Source organism: Giraffa tippelskirchi, chromosome 12 (genome assembly GCF_054371585.1).
Source record: "Giraffa tippelskirchi isolate mGirTip1 chromosome 12, T2T-mGirTip1v1.2.pri, whole genome shotgun sequence".
Taxonomy (NCBI): domain Eukaryota; kingdom Metazoa; phylum Chordata; class Mammalia; order Artiodactyla; family Giraffidae; genus Giraffa; species Giraffa tippelskirchi.
The window spans coordinates 107,392,495-107,417,511 of record NC_137286.1 but is presented as its reverse complement, the minus strand read 5'-3'; the positions used below and the strand labels follow the sequence as shown (position 1 = coordinate 107,417,511).

Sequence of the window (25,017 nt, the reverse complement as noted above, 5' to 3'; positions counted from 1 at the left end):
TCCCAGAGTCTCCAAACCATGGAGGCCGGGGCAGCCAGTAAGACCACTGGCCACATGGCCTGAACAGGGAGAGGAAGCCTGACAAGTGAGTAGAGATAGTTAGAAAGCCAGGACAATTAATACAGGCCTAGATTTTAAAATAAATGATATACACTCAAACCGAACAAGAAGCAATATGAAATGAAAATAGCTCTGCTCAGTTCCGGCCTAAAAACAGGGCAGCTCTTCACAGGTAACGCCTTTCGTACCTCTGGACGATACCAGCGTCCCGTGCAGATGCCCAGCATCCCACACAGACACTCACGGGAAGGTTGCAATTCTTCCTGTGCCTCTGTAGCTTGAGGAGCTTGGGTTAGAGAGAGAATCTGCATCTTCTTTAAACAGAATGACAAACAAGCAGGTGGCCCAAATCCCACCTGATATCCGACACCCGCTCTCTGTGGGAGACATGTGCAAGCTTGCATCTGTCTGCAAGGTGGAGCAGCAGGAGTCAGGGCAAGAACGTTGCACCTGGGGTTCAGAGACACACAACCTCCAGGGGAGTCCCTCTCTTTCAGCATCTCCCGAGACCTTAGTGGCAGGCCCTGCTGCTCAGAGCAGCCAGACAAAGAAAAGCACGCTGGCGGTCTCTGGTCAGGAAGAGTCCCCACGCTTACTCAAGGCAGCTCTGGAGGCTAGGAACAATGTCATCAGAGGAGGAGCTGCTGGATGTTCATGGGGGGTGAACCTGCCTCCCAGTGGAGTCTTCTGCCTGTGAGGCGACAGCCAAGGCTCCTGAGCCTCTCCATCTAGGGGTTCCTCTCCCATCTCGGGAAGGGAAGTCCAGTTTTAGGTCTAGCCTGCCTTCTCCCACTGCTGAGCTGGAGGCCAGACTGGGGCTTGATCCTGGGCCTGGGGGACCCTGAGCACACGTGGGGACAGTGTCTGCTGTCCCCGGCCTCTCACACCACAGCAAGTGCCGCAGGGCCCCCAGCTTGTCCTGGAGGGCTCGCCCTGCTGTTATCCCCTGGGCTTGCTCACGAGCCCCGCGAGCAAGCGAGCGAATGGAGAGAAGATACCCAGGCACCCAGCTTCTCCAGAAGGTGGGGGGGTGTTCCAAGTGTGAACTCACACCCAAGGGCTCACTTTTTCTGTCACATGCTTGGATATAGTCACACATGCTCCTGGGGCAGAGTTCAAAGATCTCTCACACACACCATGGGTCACAGTGAGAGTGCCCGAAGCCAGGGTGGGCTTCCCCCAGGGTTGGGGCATTGGGCTCAGGAGGGCCATTCTGTCCTGGTCTCACGCCCTCCCCTCTCTCTGGCTGGTAGAAATGGACAGGTGAGGGGGAAGTGTCCTGCCGGTTATTTCTGCCTACCTGGGACCTCTGCAGTGACGACACCAGGCCCCAGGGAGCCCCAGCACCCATGTTCCCAGGGACAGCTGTGTGCCAAGCAGTGCCCACAAGGTAACAGCCCCCTTTTCCTGCCCCTGGGGGGTGTGAAAGAGGCAGAGGGAAGACCATCCAGCCCTCACTGCATGGCCCACCCTAGCAGAGAAGCTTTTCTGTGTGTCACAAACAGACTCGAAAGATAGTCGACCCTGGTTTTTGTACATCTAACGTGTACATGATACACGTGTGTATAATTGCATATACCACATGTATGTAATATCCTATATGGCACACACCTAATGCAATCCAGATGGTCACTGATTTGACAAACACAGAAGCCAGGGGAACCAGGACTGGCATCCAGACCTCTAAACTCCTGGGCAACAGAGTCCCCCAGCCCCTGCTCCACACAGGCTCCTGCCATCCTGGTGCTGTGCCCCACCTGCCACCTGCCATGGGGCAGAGTCTCCCTGCCTCCTGGGACCCAGCACCATCTGTGTGCTTCAGGCTTTTACTGCCCCGAGGGCAGTGGAGAACCCACCCCGTGCCCACCTCACACTGTGACAGCCGCCCCTGGAGCCAAGCAGCAAGAAGACTGTGGGCCTTGCCCCGCCGGGCATTGGTGCAAAGCGGGTAAGGCGCCTGTGAGCCTGGAGTGCGCACCTCCTGAGAAGGGCTGGGGAGCAGGGAGCATGAGACCCGCCCTTGCTTCCAGGGGCTTCGGCCATCCAGCCCTGCCCAGCTGGCCACTACTGCCCCGGAGGCAGTAACACCCACCCAGGAGCCCCTCAGGCCTGTCCGGAGCACACCTACCTGGCAGCAGAAGGGGCCCAGAGTCTGGCAGAGTGCCTCCCCTGCCCAGCCGGCTACCACTGCCTGTCCCCAGGTGAGAGGCCACCCCCAGGCCAGATGCTGAGGCCTCTATGGAGGAGAGTCAAGAGGCGCTGGGGGGCACCTTCCTTGCCTTCTGCCTTTGCCCCAGGTCTCTCTTCGGTCGAAGACCACGCATGTCCTCCAGGCCACTGGTGTCCAGGTGGTCAGGGTGCCCTTCTTTGCCCACCTGGAACGTTTCGGACAGAGCCAGGGGCGTCATCCCTGGGAGACTGTGAACTCTGCCCCCCTGGCCACTACTGCCCAGAGGCTGAGCAGAGCGGCCGAGCAAATGTGTTTGCAACCCCCTGCAGAGCTGGATCCGAGTGCCCTGCAGGTGAGACTGCAGCACTTCGTCCTTCCCAGCCCCTGCCTCCAGCCGTGCACCCCAGGAGTTCACACAAGAGGCCCAGGGAACATCACACAGGCACTGCATGGCCACCTGCTGACCTTAGCAAACCATCGGCCTGGTCCCTCAGTGTCCACCCCGTCTTTGGTTGGTTCCTTGCATTTGGATCCTCCCAAGGTCAAGGGCCCTCAGCCTGTTCCTGTCTCCCTCAGGTGCTGTGGCCGAGGTCACCTGCAGGGCTGGCTCCTACTGCGGGCCCCAGACTGGGGTTCCCCCGCTCTGCCCTGGGGGCTATGCCTGCCCTGCTGGCTCCTCCACCTACCCTGGCCCAGGGCAGCTGTGAGTACCCCAACCCCACCGTGTGAGTCTGAGGCTCCCCAACATGTCCTAGCCTCCAGGCTCTCCGACAGGGGTCAACGCCCTCAGGTTCCCAAAGGATTCAGGCCAAACTGTGGGGCTCAATGACAAGCACCAGGGGCCCTATGCTTGTCTTCTCCACCTCTGTCCCAGGGAAGGAGGGCGAGGGAGCAAACTGCACTGAGATGTCTTTCATCAGGGTCTAGGCTCATCCTGTAGGGCGGCTAGGTTTAAGTAAATAAATTAAAATGCAGGAAACCCAGTTACATTTGAATTTCAGGTAAACCAAGTAAATTGCTCATGTAACTATGGCCTGTGCAATGCTTGGGAGCATTTATACTGTTTATCTGAAATTCAAGTGTGACTGCACACTTTGTATTTCACCTGGCAGCCCCATTCCTATGTCCTAGACTGACTCCCCCAGCTGCCCCACCAGTCTTATCTAGTCCACACATCCTCGTGTCCAGGATAAGGTGGGCAGGGAGCACGGACATGATGCTGCCCAACGGCCTGGCCACCTGGGCACAGCTCACCCCTTCCAGAAAGGCACCTCAACGTCCTTAGGCCCATCAGACACAAAGCAACCAGAAGTCCCCATCTGGGGTGATAGTGGAGCCCCCCTCTCCTTGCCAGCTTACCAGCTTAAGGCCCATGCCTGGGGGAGGTCAGGCTCTACTGGTGAGACAAGAAGCCACAACACAGACCCATCATCGTGAAACTGGGGCCTGGACTCTTTGTCTATGCAGCTGCGTGTTTCCCCACTACTGCCCCCCCGGCAGTGTCCATCCACGTGTGTGCCCCGGGGGCTCTGAGGCCCTGAATGGAAGTGGCCTCAGGGTCTCCCAGGAGACTTGCTGCCGGCTCTGTGAAGCGGGCACCTACCACAGCTGGGCCCTGGACGCCCTGCCCTGCCAGCCCTGTCCCGCCGGATTCAGTTGCCACCAGGGTGAGAGTGGGAAACGGGGGCAGGGCTTGGGCCTCAGGTCAGAACTGGCTGTGCCTGGTGGGGCGGACGGAGGTGGCAGGCGGAGAGGTCGGTAGAACTCTAAGAGTGTACGGGGGACAGGCCTATAGCTCAGACCCATGGAGGACACAGGTGAAGGAGGACTGGAAGCAGGGAGGCATCACATCTGTCCTGATGCTGGATGAAGACCTACAAATCAGACCGTGCGCAGCACTGTACAAGCACGCACGGTGAATCTGGGGCCCAGGAATAGGACACAGGCTGCCCGGCATCTGTCCTCGCCTTCGCTGTAGCCCACGGCTCAGAAACCCCTCCACTCCCCACAGGGACAGAGAGCTACCACAGCCAGCCCTGCCCAGTGGGGCACTACTGTCCTGCCGGGACCCCAAGCCCCAGGCCCTGCCCACCCGGAACCTTCCGGAATAGCAGCCAGGCGGGCAGAGTGGGAGAGTGCCTGCCCTGCCCCGCAGGCACCTTCAGCGCCCAGCCAGGCCAAGCGGGCTGCCTGCCCTGCGGGAGTTCTGCCTTCTCTCCACCAGGTAAGTCTCATGGGCCAGCCCCCAGCTGGCTAACTGCCTTTGTCTGCAGACAGGGGCTCCAAACACACCAGGTCTCCTGTCCCTGCAGCTTTGAGGGTCAGTGGTGTAAGGTTGCAGGAACCCACCTTAGCCCTGAGTGGAGTCGTGTGCGTGGATGAGATGAGTCTGGGCGGTGACTTCAACACGCAGACAGGGAGTAGGAGGAATACCCTCAGAGAGGCTGAGGGCCAGGCCTGCTCCAAAGGCCAGGATGGGCTATCGGCTGGGACCCTGAGATCGCCTGGCCAGATCCCAATCTGATGCTGCGGCTCTGAAGCCCTGCAGGACATCAGGGTCAGAGCTGTGAGCCAGGGACCCCTTGCTGACCCCTTCACTTGCCTTCATTTCAAAGACGTGGCCTTCACATGGCATTTGCTGCGTGACTCATTTGCTGGTCCATTGTGCCAGCAGAAGACTTAATCAGATAGTCCCACAGAGGGAAATTTAGGTCCCACGGATCACACACATCTAGCCTCAATGGGGGCTCATTCCAGCCCTGCCCCCATGAGGGCTGATGTCCACAGACAAAGCCAGAAGACTTTACCTAGGATAGTAATAAGAGCATAAATAAGGAAAGTTAAGCCATGTTCGAGGATTAGAAGCCTCAGTATAATAAAGATGTCAGCTCTCTCCCAAAGGATCTGTTGTTTCTCTGCAATTCAAGAGAAATTCCAGCAAGATCTTTGTGGATGTGATCTGATTATATGCAAATTCAAGGGCCACAAATAGCTAAGACAAACTTAAGAAGAAGAACAAAATAGAAGACATAGAGGTTTTATATTAAGATTAATTTTAAGGGCTTCCCAGGTGGTGGTAGCAGTAAAGAACTCACCTGCTGATGCGGAAGACATAAGAGAACATAAGTTCGATCTCTGGATCAGGAAGATCCCCGGAGGAGGGCATGGCAACCCACTCAGTCCATGGGGTCTCAAAGAGTCAGATATGACTGAAGCAACTTAGCACACACACATATAATTAATTAACATTGTGCTTAGTCGTCAGTCATGTCCTACTCTTTGCAACACTTTGGACTGTTGCCCACAGGCTCCTCTGTACATGGGATTCTCCAGGCAAGAATACTGGAATGGGTCGCCATTTCCTCCTCCAGGGGATCTTTCCAACCCAGGGATCAAACCTCTATCTCCTGTCTCCTGTCTCCTGTCTCCTGTCTCCTGCACTGCAGGCAGATTCTTTACCTGCTGAGCCATCAGAGAATTAACTTTATTCCTAGATATTTGATACCTTTTGCTGTTATTGTAAACACTATTAGGTTTTAAATTTTCATCTTCTAGTGTTTTATTTGTCTGAAGATGTCTCTTTTCAGCTTTAGCCTAAAGCATATTTTAGCTAAGCGAAAAAATTCTAGCTTGACATTTATTTTCTTTCAGCATTTTAAAAATATAGTTCCGTTGCTTCTGGCTTTCTATTTCTGTTGAGAAGTCTTATATATGTCCCTTATTTACTCTCTGCAGGTAATTTTCCTTTTTCTTGGGTGGTTTAAGATTTTCTCATTATCTTTGGTTTCTAGGAATGTACCTGAAGCTTTTTCCTGCAGTTTTTCTTTGTATTTATCCTACTTGAGTTTCTTTAGTACTTCTCAAGTAGTTGGGTGTCTTTTAATTTTGTGACATTCTCAGCCATTATGTTTTTTAATATTTTTAAGTATTTGCTCTGTTTTGTCCTTTCTCCTTTCCTTTGGCTCTCAAATTATATGTTATCTCTTTTCACCATGCACATGTCTCTTACACTATTTTCTGCATTTTTCATCTTTTATTTTCTCTTTCTAACATTCAGTTTGGATGGTTTTTACAGACCAATATTCTACTTCATCTTCTCTTCAGCTCCATTTGGATGTGTCCAACTCTTTGCGGCCCCATGGACTATTCAGCTCCATATAATATGCTATTAAATGCTTCCAAAGATATTTTATTTTTTGCTATTGAATCTTTCAGTTCCAGAATTTCTGTTAGTTTTTTATAGTTTCCTGTTCCCCAGTGAAATTCTCCATCTCGTCATTTAATTTATCAAATATGCTAATCAGGGACTTCCCTGGCAGTCCAGTGGTTAAAACTCCACACTTCCAAAGCAGGGGATGTGGGTTCGACCCCTGGTCGAGGAGCTAACATCCCACATGCCACTGGTTCTCAGCCCTAGCTATACAATAAAGCTCTCTGGGCACTTTTTAAAAGGTAGCTGTCCTGCCCTCAGCTCAGAGATTTTTATTTAATTGGCCTAAAGGGGACCCAGACAGTGATACCTTTTGAACACTTCTAAAAGATGATTCTAATGTGAAGTCAGGGTTAAGATTTGGAAGATCTTATTCAACCCCTCGAATACCCTCAAGGTCAGTACTTTGCAAAGACAGGTGTCTATCCCCCACTTGGCTGTGTCTGGCTCCCTGCCATGTGCCTGGATGCCTGCGGGACTCCTCTCTCCCCAGGTGCCTCCCACTGCACGTGTCGGGGCCTGAACAGGGTCTTTCAGAAGTCGGATGGCTCCTGCATCTGCCAGGCAGGACACAAGTCCTACGACGATGACGAGAGCAGCGGTGAAGAGGACTGTCAGCCCCAGGTAGCCCCAGGGCCTCAGTGGGGCAGGCAGAGGGAAGGGAGCACCGTCCACACAGTCTCTCTGCCTGCCACGGTGGGGATGACCTCCTGCGTAAGTGGGAAGACCTCGGGCTCTCTCCCTGTCATAAAACCACAGAGCCTCAGTTTTGCAAAGGGTCTTGGGAGCTGCCCCTGCAGTGGGTGACCATCCTGTGTGGTCCAGGAGGCTGGAGGAGGAACAGCGTCCCTCACCAGGCACACAGCCCTGTTGGCAGCGAGATGCAGGCACCCTCCCCTCACAGCCATTTCTGGAGGCTCTGGATCTGACCTATTGTTGTTCAGCCGCTAAGTCATGTCCGATTCTTTGCAAACCCGTGGACTGCAGCATGCCAGGCTTTCCTGTTCTTCACCATCTCCTGGAGTTTGCTCAAACTTGTGTCCACTGAGTCAGTTATTCTTCTTAAAAGGCAGCAACCTCTTCATGGGGACACTTCGCTCAACCAGCTCATGGTACAGAAGCCTCTGTGCTGACCCTGGCTGACCCCTCTGTGCTGACTACAGCTCAGTCAGCATATGAGAAGACTGCCAGGACGCCAAGGCCACCTGCCCACCCAGGTCCAACGGCAGCTCCAACTGGACCGCTGTTCTCTCACCACTTCCTCCCACACATACCCTTCCTCAGGCAATTCTCCCGTCCCCGTGGAAGACCCTGCTCCTTGATAGGAGAACAGGTTGAGACTGCTTTATCCCTACCAGATGGAAACAGGCACCAGCCCCGGCCGTGGCCCCAGCCTGGCTGGCTTCCAGTGTGCCCAGAACAAAGTCATGTTGTTCTCACTTTCCAGATGCCCATCCCTGTCTGAGCTCTCCCCTGCCTTCTTGTAGACTGTGTGCATGATAAGTTGCTTCAGTCATGTCCGACTCTTTGGGACATGAGCCCACCAGGCTCATAGCCCACCAGGCTCCTTTGTCCATGGGATTCTCCAGCCAAGAATACTGGAGAAGGTTGCCATTCCCTTCTCCAGGGAATCTTCCCAACTCAGGGACTGAGCCCATGTTCTCTTATGTCTCCAGCATTGGCAGGTGTGTTCTTTACCACAAGCACCACCTTGGAAGCTAGTGGTTCTCAAAGTGTGATCTTGACTCCAACAGCATCACCATTACCTGGAAATTTGTTAGAAATGCAAACCTTCAAGCCCCACCCCAGACCCACTGACTCAGAAACTCCAGGAGTGGGACCCAGAAAACTGGGTTTCCACCAGCCCCCAAATAGATATGATATTCATTGAAGTTTGAAAACCACTCACCAGCCTAGCTTCCAGGCCTTGCCCAGTCTGAGTTCAGCTGAGGGCTCTCAGCTTGGTCTCTAGAGCCATCAGGGCATCTGTCCTTCATGTCACCAACTGGCCAGCTCCTTGCGTGCCTACTCGGGCCTGTGAAGCTGGTTCCCCGAGACACTGCACCATCTCTGGAATGTTCTCTGGTGCCCCCAGGCTGCAAGTGCTGAGGTCAGGGCCCTCCTCCCGCCTCGCAGGTCGTGGAGCGCTGCCCGCCTGGGGATGTCCTCTTGGCTGCCACCCGCACCTGTGTGTCCCCCCGGCAGCACAACTGCTCTTCCTTCTGTCACCCAGCCGGAGGCCAGCTCAGCGCGAGGCTGGGCATGTGAGTGATGACAAGCTGCTAAGACCAGAGTGAAGCCACCACCCCAGGCAGGTCCTGACTGTCCCCAGAGGGCCTGTCCCAGAGGCCTTCGCAGGACCCAGGTTGAGCCACGTGCTACAAGCTCCTCCCAGAAAGTCCTCTGTGTGCACACCTCGAGCAGGGTGCCAGGCCAGAGCAGTGGGGACAAGCAGCCGGGCTGAGGAAGTGCTGTAGCAGGGAGAGTAAGGTCCACACCCCAGGCCCCGGCCCTCAACAACTGCCACGAGCTGACCTGGACTGGACGCTGAGCCAAGGGGGTCCCGATTTGGCCCCGAGTTCTAGACTGCCAGCTGACTTTTGCACAGGGCAGAGCGGGCAGTGGAGGGGAAGATAAACAAGTGAGTTCTGGCTGAACCGCTGGCTCTCGCCTCCCTCTTCCTGGCAGGAAGCCAAGCCAAAGTGCTGAGCCTTCTCCCACCCCACCCTCAGGACGAGGCCTTCATCCCAAACATGGTTCTCATCCTGGGAGATGCCCCAGCCAGTGTAGGAGCAGGGCATGAGCGTGTGTGATCTAGTCACCGCAGGTCCCCCATGGTAAGCGCAGCCCCAGCTCAGGGAGAGCAGGCAGCTCACGTCCCTCTGGAGGTGCCCGCGTGGCCCCACACCACCCGAGACGGACCCCATCCTCTCCCACAGCTGCCAGTGCCGAGAGTACGTCTCCACAGAGGAGCTCTGTGACGCCCAGTGTCTGGCCAGGGCCGCCCAGCTCTCCCTGGCCTGGGGGCCCAGCAGGAAGCTGATCCTCAGCATGAAGGATGAGGCTGCAGGCAGCATCCAGAGGGTGAGCCCAGTTCAAGGAAGGATTGGAATGGAAGGGCAGCTCTGCCCACTGGAGAAGGAAAGACAGAGCCACCCAAGCCTGGCAGCTGCAGAAAACTCAGGCACCATCTAAAAAAGCCAGGAGGCGGAGGGAACACCCATCTGTGAACCAGCCCTCCCGCCTGGTCCTTGGCTGCCTGGATAAATGTCCATCTGCAGCTGCAGTGAAGGGCAGGCAGGAGGCAGTAGTGGTGTTCCTCATGTCAGTGTCAACCATCCCATCTGAACGTCAGAGGGCCTTGGAAACCATCAACTTCACTTCCCAGAAGGCACTCCGCACGTCACAGGGATGGTGTGACCCCGCAGCTGCCCAACCAGAGTGTTGTCCAGCCTAGACCTCCAGCTACAGAGCAGGCCTGTCTCCTGGTCACCAGGGTGTGGCCCTGGCTCTCTTTAGGGCCTGGAGACAGAGGACCAGGGCCTGGACGCAAGTCCGGCTCACTCTGGATGCTTGTGCACCAGAGGTTCTAGACCATTGTGTCTGCTCGCCACTGAAAGGGCCGGAAGGGTCATCTGGCCCGGGACTGGACAGCAGATTTGGGGTGATGGGGTGAGGTTTCTGAGTGCTCTGTAAGCAGGACATTTGCAGGTGTAGAGAAAAGAGAAGAAAAGGCTTGAGTTGAGTCAAGGGTGTTTCCTGAAGACAAGAAAGAGCCCAGGGTCAGGACATCACCTGGGCAAGTTCAGTGAGGAAGGAGACATGTCCTGGGGGAGGTGGGGTGGGCACCGCTGAGCCTCGTCGAGCCTCGCCAGGGGCTGGTCTGGGCTTCTGTCCATCCAACGCTGCAAGTCTCCCTGCCTCTCCCCCAAGGCGTTCAGTGCTGTGCTTTGTCTTTAGGAGGTAACGAGCACACTGGGCCCAGACCCATCCTTCCAGGGCAGTGCCAGGGTCCATCTCGTCCTGTGCAGCCCCCGCGGCCTCCTTGGCTTGGTCATCTCCAGCGGGGACACACTTGATGCCTTCCTCCTCAGTGAGCTTTCCCAGTGGGGATTGTAGGGGTGAGGGATCCCCCAGTCTGGCAGGGGTCACAGGTCACGTGGGAAGACGATCTTTCCTCCTTAAAGGGAATCTAGACTGGGGGGGTTAGGGGCGGCTAGGCGGGGCACAAAGGTAGGCGTGGGGCCCCCAGGCAGGCCCTGGTCCTCTAGCTTTCCTCCCCCGAACTCTCCCAGGTCCACCTGTGTCCAGCCCAAGGCGGCAGAGGCAATCTTGGACTCCAGGCCCAGGGCACCGTGTCCCCCAGGATCCCAGCATCCACCCCCACATTCCAAACCCAGTGGTCTGCCTGGCAGTGGGGGACGTGGTTCTTTTCCAGCTTCACATTCTTCCCCACAGTGAGTCCTGCCCTGACTCTCTCACCATTCCCCTCCCAGCAGTCCAGTGACCTCACATACAGACCAGATTTGCAGCAGCGAGTCACAGGCCAGGGCTGCGCCCTTGCTCTTGGCCTGACTGGTCATTTCACTGGGGCCTGGATTCCATATCTCGGACCTGCTGTTCCAGCTCCGAGTGGGGTTGCCAGACCTCTGCACCTTGGGAAGAGAGGGGGCTCACCAAGGTGACCTCTGACCTGTGCTGCCCTGTGCCGGGGTCAGACCCTATGCCTGCTCAGTAGCCTGTCCATCTTGGATGCCTTGATTTATAAGGATTGTCTTCTCCATAATGAGCTGAAGTCTGCCTCTCCGTGACACCCCTCCCCTACCACTGGAACTTCACAGCACAAGCCTGAGTGCTCCTCTGAAACAGCTTCACTGGTGGGAGAGGCTCAGCGTTCACCCTCCATGCGCTGATCACTGGTCAGGCCCTCAGCAGACTTGACTCCCTGCCGTTCTCCCACCTGGTGCTTCCCTGGGGGCTGCTGTGGGGCTGGGCGTCCCACCTGCTCACACACACACACACACACCACGACATCACTGACACGAGGTAGGTAGCCAATGAGACAGAGGCAAGAGGGCGGCCAGTGCCTGGCTGACCTTTTTTTCTTCTCCAGTAGGTTTTTTAAAGAATGGATTTCAAGAGCAAAAATATGGGGCAGAGAGCTCACAAATGTAAACTATCTTTCTAAGTGCTTTAGCAATTAGTATAGAGACACACAGCCACACATTGAAGGTTCAAGAAGAGGTGTTTCTCCAGACATGGCTGAAGATCTCAGCGTTAATCAGATCTGAACAGAACAGGCACCAAGTCCATGTAGAAGCAGACCTAGGGTTTGGTTTCACTCGTGGAGTAGCTGCCCAAGTTCCCCCACCCGAAGCAGTGCGAGGGCAATGGGGCCGGAAAGGAAAAGGACTCGCGCAGAGTGAGCACCGGCTTGGACATTTCCAGGCCCAGCTTGCCCATAATCCCACGGGCCTGGGTAGCCCTACCTCTCAACCTCAGTCTTCACCTCTGTGATGTCTTGAGAGGCAGAGGACAGGCCTAGTGAGAGGGAGTGGCCAGGCCCAGATCCGTGCTTCTGCCCATCTCCCCCACTAGCAGGAACTGAGCACTGGCTGTGTGCCTGCCCTGTGCCACCTGCCAGGGTTCAGAGGTGAACAGACCCCACCCCAGAGGGCACTGGGCATCCAGCTGTGCCCACCCCAGTGGGGCATCTCTCTCTGTGGGCAGAGAGGGAAGGGTCTCACCTGGCACCAGGTTTATTTCACAGGACAGCGTCCTGGGGACAGGGTGTGGGCTGCGCAGGGCTGCGGTTTCAGAATCCCCTGGAGCTCAGGCTGAGCGGCTCACTCCACAGATCGCTCAGCCAGTCACTACCCTGTGTACCAGACACAGCACCTGTTCAACAGCAACCCCCAATGGGACTTCGGGGCCTTCAGGCAGCTTGAACACCTGGTGCGGGAGACCCGCCTCAGCTTCTCCAGGTGACTGCAGTGAGGCTACCTGGTTCCTGGAGTGCGGGTCACAGTCTCTCCAGGGTGGGCGCCAGGAGGGCACGGGGGAGAGTGGGGGTCTCAGACCACGTCAGGGGTGGGGGTCATGGGCGGCTTTCCTGGGCCACGTTACTCTAGGGGGAGCCCCTGCCACAGCTTGTGACCCTCAGACTATATTCTGGCCCTTCCCCCACCAGGTTTGCTCACCGGTTTGTAGATCCAGGCACGTACGTGTTTCAGGACAACGGGCTGCCTGAGAGCCTGGCCGTGGTGCTGGTGAAGGAGCAGGGGGTGGCCTGCGACCCGGGTCTGCCCTCCTTGCAGCCCTCCTCACCCTATCAGCTTGCCAGGCATGGTGTCCTCAGGCACCAGCCGCCAAACCTGGGCCCAGACTGGGCAGCAATCTCAGGTATTGACCACAAAACGGAGGAGCAGGGTTGCAGGGGGCAAGGGGGACCAAGCTCCAGCCTGCAACCCTGGGCACAGCCTTGAGGACGACAAACTTGTCCTTGAACCTGGCCTTCCTCTGCCAGGCAAGGAATATTGAAATTCCCTCCTGGGCCTCATGTCTCAACCCCCTGCTCCCATGGGTCCTGGGGTCCCTGCCTCAGTGAGCAGGGTCCCTGAGTGGAGGTATCCAGAGGTACCTGTTCTTGCCTCCTCTGTGGGTCTCCCACCTTCTTCCCTCCGTATTCATGAGCCAGGTCTGCTGTCCAGGCTGAGCCTGTCCAAGGGGCAGCGGGGGAGACAGGCAGCCCATAGCAGCTGAGGCTCAAGGGCTTGGCCCTGGGGTGGCCAGAGAAGGGCGGAGCAGCAGCATCCCGGGAAGGCCCCCCACACCACCCCCAAAGGATCCAGGGTGGAGGAGGACCCCCAGTAGGATGGTGACTGGGTTACTCCCGGAGGCAAGAGTGAGGGCTGTTAACAGGGGCCTCAGGGGGTTAGAGCCCAGAGGCAGCAGGAAGAGAAAGTGAGGACTGCTGCTCTCACAGCTCCCCACACACCCCAACCCCCGCAGGGGTGCTGCTGGCTGTTGGCTTGGCAACCGCGCTGCTGACCAGCCTGGGCTTCGTGCTGAGACCTTCCTCGTTGGCTCAGGCCTGCCCTGTGAGGGCTCGGGGGCCTCAGTGGAGGGGCCTCGAGGAGCCTCTCATGCCCGCGGAGTCTGTACCCCTTGGGGACTGGTAAGTCCCTTTCTGCTGGCTCGCCTCTCGCAGCCCCCGACCAGCCCGGGGCCAGGTGTGCGTGCGGGCTCTGAGGCTGCTGCTTCTCTGCAGCTTTCCGTTCTCTGAGGACCTTGGTCCCTGGGGCTCCGAAAAAGGAGCTGATTCCTGGAGGAAAGCCACTGCCCGGGGCCCAGGTACCCCCGCCCTGCCCTCCTCCCCCTGCCCTCCCCCCCAGCACACCAGGTACACATGTGGGGAGCAGCTGGTTTTTCTACTGACAGTTAATGGCAGTCCGTGCCATCCCTCTCAGCCTCACCACAAAACCTAGAAACGGGCATTTGGAGGGTTGTTATATTCCCATTTTCCAGACATACTGAGGCCCCAGGAGGTGTGGGGTGCTCTCTGGGCACCCTCAGGTGGTGAGGTTGGACAGCAGCCAGAGCTCTAGGTCCTCACTATGCAGGTCAGGAGCTGGGCTGGGGGGATGGGCACTGCCCTGCAGGGTCCCTTCACAGGACGACTCACCTGCCTGTCCGCTCCTGTGCTGAGCCGGCCTCCCCTGCAGGCAGGCCTCCGCACTCCTCTGCCCCTGCATCCTGCCCACAGAGCCCCATGGGAGAAGGGAGCTGCTGAGCCCAGGGCCCCTTCCTGCAGGGAAGCCGCTTGCAACCCACACCCTGGAGGACTTCAGTGTCCGCACACTCTACGACAAGCTGGAGGACCAGAGCCTGCATGTGGCAGCCCAGCTGAGCAAGCACAGGAGCGACGCGCTGGCCTTCTACAGGGGCGCCAGCCTGCAGCTGCGGGGGCTCCAGGTTAGCCCCAGCCCCTGACAACTGGGACCACCGCCTCTCCCACATCTCCCCCCCAATCCACCCACCCTGGGAACAGCCACCCACCCTTCTGAGAATCGCCTGAGCTGAGACGGAGGGCCACACCCGACCTGAGAGGGTGACCCAGACCTGGTTCCTCCAGGACCTCCTGCAGGGCCTCAGTGCAACAGAGCGGCCAGGGCTGGGCAGGGCTGGAGACTCAGAGACAGGGGGCAAGGCTGCTGCCAGGACATGCACTGGACAGAGCGCAGACTCGTGGAGCAGCCGCAACACAGCTTCTCCTAGGGAGCCCAAGCAGCATCCGCCAGGTGCGAGGCCAGTACCCAGGGGTGGGGCAGCGAGTGAAAAGCCATGTTATCAAGGCCCAACAGCATTTCACATGGTTCATCCCACTCGGTGCCAAAACCAGGAAGCATCCAACCTGATCAAAGAAGATAGTCCTGGGCACAGAGCCAAGAAGAGACGCTCCCAGGTTGGGGGGGGTGCACTAGCATGCACAGGGGTCTGACAGAGGAAGGGGTCCAGTGCCACTCCTTGGGACCACAAGGGCCCGAGAGCCTAGCTTCCAGCACTGTCCTCACAGTCCTGCACTGCGTGATGACTGTACTCACATCACTTCCACTAACCCCGTTCAGTTGTCACAGGAACCCTATGAGTGGTATTACCACATCACCATTGTACGGATAAGGAATTTGAGGCCTAAAGAGGCTAAAGGACCCTCCCAGCATCCACAGAGAGTGCACAGCTGGCCCAGAAGCCCACTCTCTGCTGCACAGGACTTATATGCCTCCACGTGCAGCTGACAGCATGCAGGAACGTGCCTCGTTAGACCCCACGGGCTCGCCAGTCACCACCAGACTTAGGCTCCAAGCCCAGCCACAGACCCCATGGAGCTCCCTGGCCCTTTGGGGGAGGCAGGCAGTTCCTCAGTGAAGTCCACTCCCTGGAAAGTGGTGTGGGGGCTGAGGTCCAGGCAGCTGTGTCACTTTTTCCACAGTCAACGTCCTCCAGGTCCCAGCCCAGGGCAGGGGTGGAGTCAAGGGGCATGGCAGAGATGCCAGAAACCCTCCCCCGCAGATGCATGTGTGTGTGAGTGTGTACGTGTGTATGAGTGTATGTGAGAGTTGTGAGTGTGTGGGGTGAGTATATGTGTAAATGTATGTGAGTGTGTCGAGTGTGTGTGTGAGGTGTGGGTGGCTGTGTGTGTGTGTAAGTGTGTGAGTGTGTGTGTGTGAATGTGTGTCAGTGTGTGAGTGGGTGGGTGTGACTGTGTGTAAACGTGTGTGTGTGAGTGTGAGTGTGCAAGTGTGTGGCCTGGGGGACCCTGGGGACTAACCAATGATATCCAGAGCCGTCCTTGACCTTCCCTGTGAACCATGTCTTAAACTCCTCGTCTGTACCTTCTGGGCTGGGACATCCGGCCAAGTGATCGCAAGGAGGACAGAGAACACTTCCTCTGAAGTTTGCCTGAGACCAGTTATTGCCCTCTGTCCTCGGCACTGACGGAAGCTGGGTTAGAAGGCAGGTGCTATTGCAAGCTGAATGCTGGAGTTCCATTTTTCCTTTTTGTTGGCCAAATTTTCAAAAATAATATGTGACAAAGCGTTAGCAAATCAAAAAGACAAAAAAACAAAATCTTCCTCTAACCCAGGAGACTCACTGTGTGGCTGGGAGGTGTGCAGCCACAGCGCATGCCTGCCAGCCTGGGGGCCCACACCACAGCAGGGTTCTGAGTTGGACAGAGGCGTGAATACCAGAGGGGCAGATCTTTGAGTTTAGAAACAGTTAGGAATGAGATGTACAGAGAGGGGGACACCATCTGAATTCAAAGCAGCAGGATGCTTCCTCCAGGCTCTGCCCCTTGGTGTCCAGCCGGCTCGGTGACCGCCTAAAGGAAAGGTGGGGTACACACACCAACTCCATGAATGGGGAGGGGTGAGATGTCCGGCAGGGCAGCTGTGATGGACGAGGGGATGTCTGAGGAGTTCTCTGTGTTCTTCCCCTCAGGCTGCACCCCCAGTGTGTCCCCCCCAGGCTGTCACATGGAGCTGGACCGAGCCATCGCGGCCCTGGCAACTGCACTTTCTCAGGCGTGTGGGCCACCAGCTGGGGCCCTGAGAAAGGTGAACACCCGGGGCAACCACAGCCTGACAGTGTGCAGACTCATTAGGCACACGGGCACACACACACACACACTCACCATACACTCACACCCATACACTCATGTGTACATGTGCATCACACACCATACACACTCACATGCATGTGCACACAGCACACAGCCACACACACTCACACCCATACACTCATGTGTACACATGCATCACACACACACACACTCGCATGTTCACACAGCGCACATTCACACTCACCACACACTCATACCCATACACTCACGTGTGCACGTGCATCACACACAGGCTCACACGCACCTGGGCCTCATGTTCTGCAAGCACCCTGCCCTTGGTCAGAACGCAGGGTACGTGGCCTGTGCTCTAGGTGCCCCTGCTCCATCGCTTCTGAGCCTCCTCCAAGAAGCGTGTTGGAGACAATGCCCCCCATCTGCTAGCTGACCTGCCCTCTCGCAGGACACTCAAGAGGGGCCTGGCTCCCAGTTCCTGCCTGAGGGCAGTGCGTCTGAGGGACTGAGGACTCAGAGGGCCTCTAGGTCCTCAGCTTGGCACCCCTGTGCAGCAGAACAGAGTCCGTTGTGGCCCACATGTCCCAGAGGGCCTGGGGGCACAGGCAAGGGAGGCCACCACCCTCATCAGGTCTTAACTGACTCTGGGCAGCTGTTTGGGGCTCCTAGGAGCACCCGGCAGTCAGCGGCCAGGCTCCCCAGAGACACGGCATCCCACACTTTGGTCAGCACACCTGTCCAGGTCGAGTTAGCAATGACGTCCTGGTCCCTCACTGTTCTTTTCCAGGCCCAGAAATGGAGGAAAGTTACAGGACTGTCTGTCCTTTCCAAGGCCTCTGGTTGGGTTGGTGAACAGCCTGTCTCCGCCTGTCAACAAGATGCTCAGCTGGTGAATGATGTGCTTCCCGAGCCCCAGCCTCTGCCCTCCCCTGAGGAGCACCGAAGCCCAAGGTGAGCAGGCGTGGGCACCCTAAGCCCCCTGGCACCGAGGTTCTTATTTTTCACCTCCTGATTTAGAGCCTCAACCCATTCTGATCTAGCTACAAGTCTTTGGGGCTCCCTGCCCCTGGTAGCCCCCATTGTCATGGCCACCCAGGTTTCCCAAGGGGTTGCCAGTTTGAGGACTTCATCAGAACTCAAGTCACTCACTGGGGTTGTCGCCACCCATGGGAAAGAGGCCACATTCACTCCAGGTGACCCCAGACTTCATATTCCTGCCCCTCCTTCTGATTCTCCTTCCTCTAACTCCCATCTCTCTTCAGGTAAAGACCCACAGTCTCCTTTGTTCCTCCGAGTTGAGGAGAGGAAGCGGTAAAATCATTGACTGTGTTTACTGATACTGAGATAAGCACTTTGTCTGTTATCTGATCCTCACAACAACCCTGTGAAGTGGGTACTATCGTTTAGTTTAAAGGTGAGGTAGCTGGGGCTCAGAAGGGTTATGTTACAGGAGGACCTGGAATTGCAGCCCAGGGCATCTGACTCTCAAACTTGCTGAGTCTGAATGCTCACACCTCTAATTCCTGCACCAAAACCACCAAGGCCCGTCCTCCCAGAGACATCTCTCCTCTTGGCTTCCTGACTGAAAGTCCTGGAGAGCTTATACAGATGATTGAAGTCTCCTGAAGGAAAGAGAAGAGCCCAGACTCTCCTGCTCACATCGCCAGGCTGGGGCCCCTGGAGGTCCAGGTTGCAAGAAAGAGAATCACAAAAAGGAAAGGCAGGTCAGGAGTCTGGAGACCTGAATCCCTGACTGGACTCTGCCCTGGACACTGGACACTGGAGATCGTGAGAAAATACCTCCCAGCAGCTCCATGAGGACCACCCAAGAGAATGTTTCAGTTCAGTTCATTTCAGGCACTCAGTTGTGTGCAACTCTTTGCAACCCCATGGACTGCAGCAGGCTTCCCTTTCCATCACCAACTCCCAAGCTTACTCAAACTCATGTCCATTGAGTCGGTGATGCCATCCAACCATCTCGTTCTCTGTCGACCCCTTCTCCTCCTGCCTTCAATCTTTCCCAGGGTCTTTTCCAGTGAGTCAGTTCTTCCCATCAGGTGGCCAAGGTATTGGAGCTTCAGCTTCAGCATCAGTCCTTCCGATGAATATTCAGGATGGACTGGCTGTATCTTCTTGCAGTCCAAGGGACTCTCAAGAGTCTTCTCCAACACCACTGTTCAAAAGCATCAATTCTTCAGCATTCAGCTTTTTTTATAGTCCAACTCTCATATCCATACATGATTACTGGAAAAACCATAGCTTTGACTAGATGGACCTTTGTTGGCAAAGTATGTCTCTGCTTTTTAATATGCTATCTAGGTTGGTCATAGCTTTTCTTCCAAGGAGCAAGTGTCTTTTAATTTCATGGCTGCAGTCAGCATCTGCAGTGATTTTGGAGCCCAAGAAAATAAAGTCTGTCACTGTTTCCATTATTTCCCCATCTATTTGCCATGAAGTGATGGGACCGGATGCTATGATCTTCGTTTTTTGAATGTTGAGTTTTAAGCCAACTTTTTCACTCTCCTCTTTCATTTTCATCAAGAGGCTCTTTATTTCATCTTCGCTTTCTGCCATAAGGATAGTGTCATCTGCATATCTCATGTTATTGATATTTCTCCTGACAATCTTGATTCCAGCTTGTGCTTCATCCAAACCAGCATTTCGCATGATGTGCTCTGCATAGAAGCTAAATAAGCAGGGTGACAATATACAGCCTTGGAGTACTCCTTTCCCAATTTGGAGCCAGTCCGTTGTTCCATATCAGGAGAATGTTTACTGCTGCTTTTGATGTAGGGCTGAAGGAGTCTAGAGGAACAAATGATTATAGTGAAAGACTTCTAGAAATTTAAAGACATTTGTAAGGATCAGGAAAGATAAGATAGGCTTTAAATAAGGATGGTCCTAGCAGCAGGTGTTGGGGAAGGGTCTTCCTGGAGGACAGCAGCGTTTGCTGAGACCTGAGACAATAGTGAGAGCACTCAGGTCTGGTTTGAGACCCAAGGCCCATCCCCGAGGCCCATCCCCGAGGCCCAAAAGCTCCCTGGACACCGTCCAGCCATCTTGCCTCAAGGTGTGAAAACTGAGATCTGGAATTGAGCAGCCTGAGGGGACTCTCAAGAAGACATCCATGTACGGACCAGGCTTGTAGCAGGAAACAGATGGACAATTTGAGAACAGCGTAATAAAGGAGACGTATGAAGGTGTGCAGATCCAGGCACCTACATGGACTAGCACAGGCCCCCTCCTGGCCTGGCAGGGCAACAGCAGACGGCAGTCCCTGGACCCAGGAGAGCCTGTAGCCAGACAGGGCACAGCCAGTTGATACAGAGGAGGGAAAATCTTTTTCCTCCACCCATCTCAGGTTCTCACACAGGCAACAAGAGAAAACAGACGCTCATTCACGTGTCCATGGCCCATGTGTGGGGCCCTCAGTGCAGAATAACTTGAAGGAGAGGTTGGAACTGTGGTAACTCTAAGAACCTTAACGAGAGGACAACACAGTTTGGAGAAGTGACAAGACAACAGTAAAAGACTTTGGGTTTCTAGGGCCGCAGATCTTGGGATGGTGGATACAGAGTGTCATGGTTGGGGGGACTAGTGTCTATGTAAATTCCTCTGGAGGTATCTCTGGGCTGGTGAGGGTCTAGGGTGCCTCCAGTGGTTACTCTCTGAGCCTCCTGGTAGAGAGGGGAAGGGACCCCTTCAAATGGTAAGTCCTGTTTTTAGGCAGATACGGGAAGGCAGAGAGATTTTCTTATTATCAGTGTGCCTCCTTGACATGTGCCGGGCGTGAATTGTGCTCCCCACACTGAGAAGTCACCATTCGTGGGCAGGGAAGGCTGCCTGGGGCCTGTCATCCAGCTTCAGGGGACCTACGTGTGTGTCCTTCATGTTTAAGTCTCATATCTCGTCTTTCCCTAATCTCAGACTCCCTGGGAAGATGTTAAATGCGGCCGAGGGGGTGGACCACCAGCAGTAGAGGCCTGAGAGGGTGCCTCTCGTCCCTCTTTTTCTCAGCCCCCAGAGGCAGCCGAGAGCTGGATGGTGCCCCTGGGATGACATCAAAGGAGGAGGCCCCGAGAGCCCGGCCCCCGCGCACAGGCAGGGAGCCCTTCCTGAGCTGCAGGTAGGGGCCGGGCAGCGTGGGGAGGGGCACAGTCCAGCAGTGTGGGGTGATGTAGGGAAACTGCCCACCCTCCAGCCTGCTTGTCACCTATACACCGTGTATGACCCTGGGACACAGGAAATTAGAATTGGAGAATACTGGTCAAGAAAAGCATGCTTTCAATCAACAAGTATTCATTGATTTCTACAATATTCAAAAGGGCAAGAGGTGAAGGTTTAAAAGAATTTTCAAAACAATGGGGGAAAATATCCCAAAGGTAAGGTATGATCACATAATAATATAAAACCACTAGGTCAAAATGTTACCATTAGTAGACACTTTTACTCTTTTAGAAAAAATGTGCAAATGGCCTTAGAGAAAGGAAACTCAAACAAGTAAATTATATTAGAATGTTCAAAGAATCAGAAAAAAAAAATATTAACTAAACTAAATACCTTTTTTTACCTACCTAAAATATCTGACTCAGTTCAGTTCAGTTCAGTCGCTCAGTCGTGTCTTACTCTTTGCAACCCCATGGACTGCAGCACGTCAGGCCTCCCTGTCCATCACCAACTGCCAGAGTTTACTCAAACTCATGTCCATTGAGTCGGTGATGCCAATCTGACTAAAGTACTAAGTAATTGTGAGGAATAAAGAAATAAACACTCTCATATTCCACTGGTTGAAGAGTATAAAATTTAAACCTTTCAGGAAAGCATTGGGCAAAACTCAGACGCACAATCATCTCTGTCTATAAGAGTGTCTGAGATAAGCAATTTTTCATCAGAAAACACTCACTCTCCCAAAAAATTAATAAGAAAGTCTCTGCCATTGTAGCCACAACTAGCACGCAAAGCCCTTCATAGCCTGCTGTCCCCAGCCACCACTCCTATGTCTCCAGCATCATCTCTGTCCACTTTTCCAAACTAATTATTAATGCATGCTACCACAAAACTGAACTTTGACTACTTCCCACACAAAGTTGGACATCTCCTCGGGTAACATTTGTCACTGATAATTCTTTGTTCTATGTTTGCCTTTCCTTATAGATGACAAACCTCATGGGAGTTCACTAATGGGGTTCCATAATCAACCATTGGCTTGACACATAACGGGTGCTCAGTAAATCTTTCTTTGTCTGTGAATGGATGGATGTACAAATGGATGGATGAACAGATCCATGTGTGAATGCACTGATGGATAGATGCATGGATGGATGCAGGGATGGATGCATAGTTGGATGGATGGATGGATGGATGGATGGATGGATGGATGGATGGGTGGATGAATGGGCGGATGGAAAGATACATGGATGGAACTAGGTGAACTGAGGGATAGATGAAAGTTCCTTGTGCTCTCTTCTATCTCTGTGTTTCCACACATGCCGTTTCCTTTGCCTAGCATGCCCTACTCCAGCTGTCCACCCAGTTAATTCCTTTTTGATAACATTCAGTTTCGATATCTTCTGTCTTCCGGAGAGCTCTCCCTGATCGCAACTGCCTATGTTAGGCCTCCTGCTTTTTGCCCCTGTAGGCCCTGCACATCCCTCCACACATTTCTCACTACATCAGACTGTAGGCCTGCTTTCCCTTTTCTTTAGGTGCTGAGCTCTTCAAGAGCAGACATTTCTCAGCTCCACACATGTGATGCCCCCACCTGTCATGGAGCAGCTCAATGGGTTTTTAGTGAAATTAGAATAAAAGGGGCAGTAATGAGGACCATGTATCCCTTGTTTCTAGAGGAAGATACAGCAGGTGGAAGACAATTTGGATGAACTGAATGAGGAGTTCTTCCAGCTCACTGCTCAAGCCTTAGCGCTCCAGAAAGAAGAGGACAGAATAGGCCAACTGCCACCTAGCAAAGGCAATCCATGTGTGGTAAGCCCATGAGACCACCACCTCAGCTCCTGAGGTGTCCATGGACAGCTGGGTCTCATGATGTGGGGCCCACAGGGTCACAGTGTCTTCCATAGAAAGGGTTTTGGAACAAAACAACCAGCTCAGACCATAAGGCCCACCAGTTTTGCCTGTTGTGTTTGGCAGATAGAGGGCTCACCCTGGGGGACAGTGCTACATGTATAGGCAGGGGAGCATGTTGGCCACCTTTCAGTTTCAGGTCTGTAAGTAAATTGATGGCCTGGAAAGACTGGGGAAGGGCATGAAAGGGTACAATGGAAATATTAATAGCTTTGCCATCTGCAGTCTAAACAAAGAGTTTTCTGTGAGATGCACTCCCATCCCAGCTCAGTCCCTGGAGGTGTAGACCTGGCAAAGCTGGAGGGGCACAGGCATGAGACACAGTGACAACTCAGCTGTGTCTGCACTGACCTCGTCACTAAAGCAACACCAGCTTGCAGGCCTCGAGTGGACAACTGGACTCCTGATGCTGTGTTAGAATACTCTTTCTCCTGACCTGAGGTTTTGGTGTCCCTTTGACTTTTGCACCCAAGCCCAGTGCCTCCTCCCTGTCCCCCTAGTTCCCATCTTGCTGAGTTGCTGAAGACAGGCAATGCCATGGGTTGCAAGGGGTGCAAGGTTGTGCACCCCTGTCACCAGGCTTCAGTGCCCAGAAACACTGCTCACCAAGGCCTCCCTCTTCACAACCAAGGAGATCACGCCTACCAGCGACCCCAGGAGCCAAGATGCTCCCTGAGTACAGACCTCCTGCCTGAGTCTGGATGTTGAGGGGTCTGAAAAATGGGTTCTTCTCAGTCAAGCTGTCCTCTCAAGACCAAAGCACAAGAAAGGACATCTATGCTCACAAACAAGCAAGGGAAAATTTATCTTGTGTGCACACAAGGCACAGTGTGTCATGTGACAGCCACAAAACACACAGACCCTTCCAGCGGTTCCAGAGAAGCCCAAATGCAGACGGCACTCTGAGTCCCCCACCCAGTGTGTCTGTCACTCCTCCCCTGAGCCCAGCCAGACCCCTCCCAAGAGACCAAGTAAGCTGCAGGGCTGGGTCCTGGGAGCAGCCAAGGGACGAGGTGCAGGCACCCAGCACCACTGCACTGAGGGGCTCAGGTGACAGTGGTTTATGAGAATAAAGGACCTGGAGATTTTCATGCTTAAAGAGACATTGTGTTAATATCCCTGGTACTAAAGAAGGGACAAACAGGATGAGCTGAGGGGTTCTGAAAAGATTTAATTATTCAATAATTGTTCCAAATTATTAAACATGATGATTGTGTAATGAAATAATCAGTTGTTGTTGTGCATGAATGAGGCAACATAAATGCAGGGGACACTGTGTTTTTCTTTGCTAAACATGAGGCCAGTCCCTGGACGTAGCCTGTTGGCGTCTTCCCCAGGGTTCAGCTGGGTGTTGCCTGGAGTCTGTCAGAGTGACCAGGGTCACAGGGGGTCACAGGGGGTCACAGGGTGGCCTCAGGGCTTGCAGAGTCCCATTTGTGTCCTTTCCAGGTGGTTCCCAGGATCTGCCCCTCTGAGCAGCATGAAGACAGACCCTCCCAGGGAGAGGCAGGCGTCCCCCGCGAAAAGAACCTGGGACCCTGGGCCCTGCAGAGCAGCCAGGCCCTGGCACTGGAGGCCAGGAGAGCCTGGGTGGCCCGCAGGGCGGAAGAGCTGGAGTGGGAGCTGTCCTTGCTCGTCCAAGTGGCGGCTGGCAGCCGGCTGAGCCTGGGGAGGCGCTGAGTCAGAGAGGGCCGGGCGCCTTCTCCATGGGCATGGCCAGGCGCCTCTGCTTTCTGCTGGCAGGAAGGGGGCATGTGTGCTCGGCTTTGAGACCTGCTCCTTCAAAGCCCAGCAGGCAGCCTGTGCTGGTTTCTGCCTGTGATCCTTGGGGTGAAGGAAAATAAAGTCACACAGATGAGAAATCCATGTGCGTTCTCATCACTGAGCCTGCCTCTCAAATCTCTGTGGTTCAGGCCAAATGTCCCCCAAAAGCCTCACCTGGGGCTCTGGCTTCAGGGGAGGAGAACACAGGTGCAGCTGCTGCACAGAGCCTCCCTTGCTGTTGTGTCCTTGCCGGGAGCCCCCCAGGGACTGATGGTGTTCCCTGGCGCCAGTGCCAACCGGCCAGGGTAGCAGTCACGCCTGCCCTGAGGACCTCCAGCACCAGCGGAGACTCAGCCATGCCCTCAGGGTTAACAAAAGAGTGTGTCTGACGGAGCAGCAGATAAGGGGACAGCTGCTAGAAACTCGTCTGTTTGTGATATGCCCTTACTGATTAAGCCTGCTTTCACTGTTCCCCCTCTTTCTTCAGTTGTACACCCTCCAAGCCAAGGTAATGTATCACCAGGCTGCTTAACCACCCCTGGAGAGGAGGTTTCTGACGTAGGAGTCATTACAGTAATGGGGGCCCAAGTTGTTTTCAGA

General features: G+C 54.8%; 1 protein-coding gene across 1 annotated transcript in view; it reads left to right on the top strand.

Annotated features, from left to right (window-relative positions):
• The window catches only part of LOC145529232 (uncharacterized), a 38,060-nt gene extending 13,545 nt beyond the window's left edge, over positions 1-24,515 (top strand). Inside the window, exons 14-36 of the mRNA XM_081549205.1 lie at positions 1,314-1,450; positions 1,883-2,008; positions 2,091-2,261; positions 2,358-2,582; positions 2,807-2,933; positions 3,698-3,897; positions 4,242-4,454; positions 6,934-7,064; positions 8,577-8,704; positions 9,380-9,524; positions 10,401-10,533; positions 10,736-10,897; positions 12,298-12,424; positions 12,631-12,842; positions 13,452-13,617; positions 13,711-13,793; positions 14,206-14,414; positions 14,575-14,740; positions 16,440-16,555; positions 17,360-17,523; positions 20,590-20,698; positions 22,417-22,554; positions 24,103-24,515. Of these exons, the coding sequence (XP_081405331.1) occupies positions 1,314-1,450; positions 1,883-2,008; positions 2,091-2,261; positions 2,358-2,582; positions 2,807-2,933; positions 3,698-3,897; positions 4,242-4,454; positions 6,934-7,064; positions 8,577-8,704; positions 9,380-9,524; positions 10,401-10,533; positions 10,736-10,897; positions 12,298-12,424; positions 12,631-12,842; positions 13,452-13,617; positions 13,711-13,793; positions 14,206-14,414; positions 14,575-14,740; positions 16,440-16,555; positions 17,360-17,523; positions 20,590-20,698; positions 22,417-22,554; positions 24,103-24,333 (3,619 nt within the window). The 3' untranslated portion in view covers positions 24,334-24,515. The remainder of the gene's footprint in view (positions 1-1,313; positions 1,451-1,882; positions 2,009-2,090; positions 2,262-2,357; positions 2,583-2,806; positions 2,934-3,697; positions 3,898-4,241; positions 4,455-6,933; positions 7,065-8,576; positions 8,705-9,379; positions 9,525-10,400; positions 10,534-10,735; positions 10,898-12,297; positions 12,425-12,630; positions 12,843-13,451; positions 13,618-13,710; positions 13,794-14,205; positions 14,415-14,574; positions 14,741-16,439; positions 16,556-17,359; positions 17,524-20,589; positions 20,699-22,416; positions 22,555-24,102) is intronic.
• Positions 24,516-25,017: the final 502 nt, after the last annotated feature.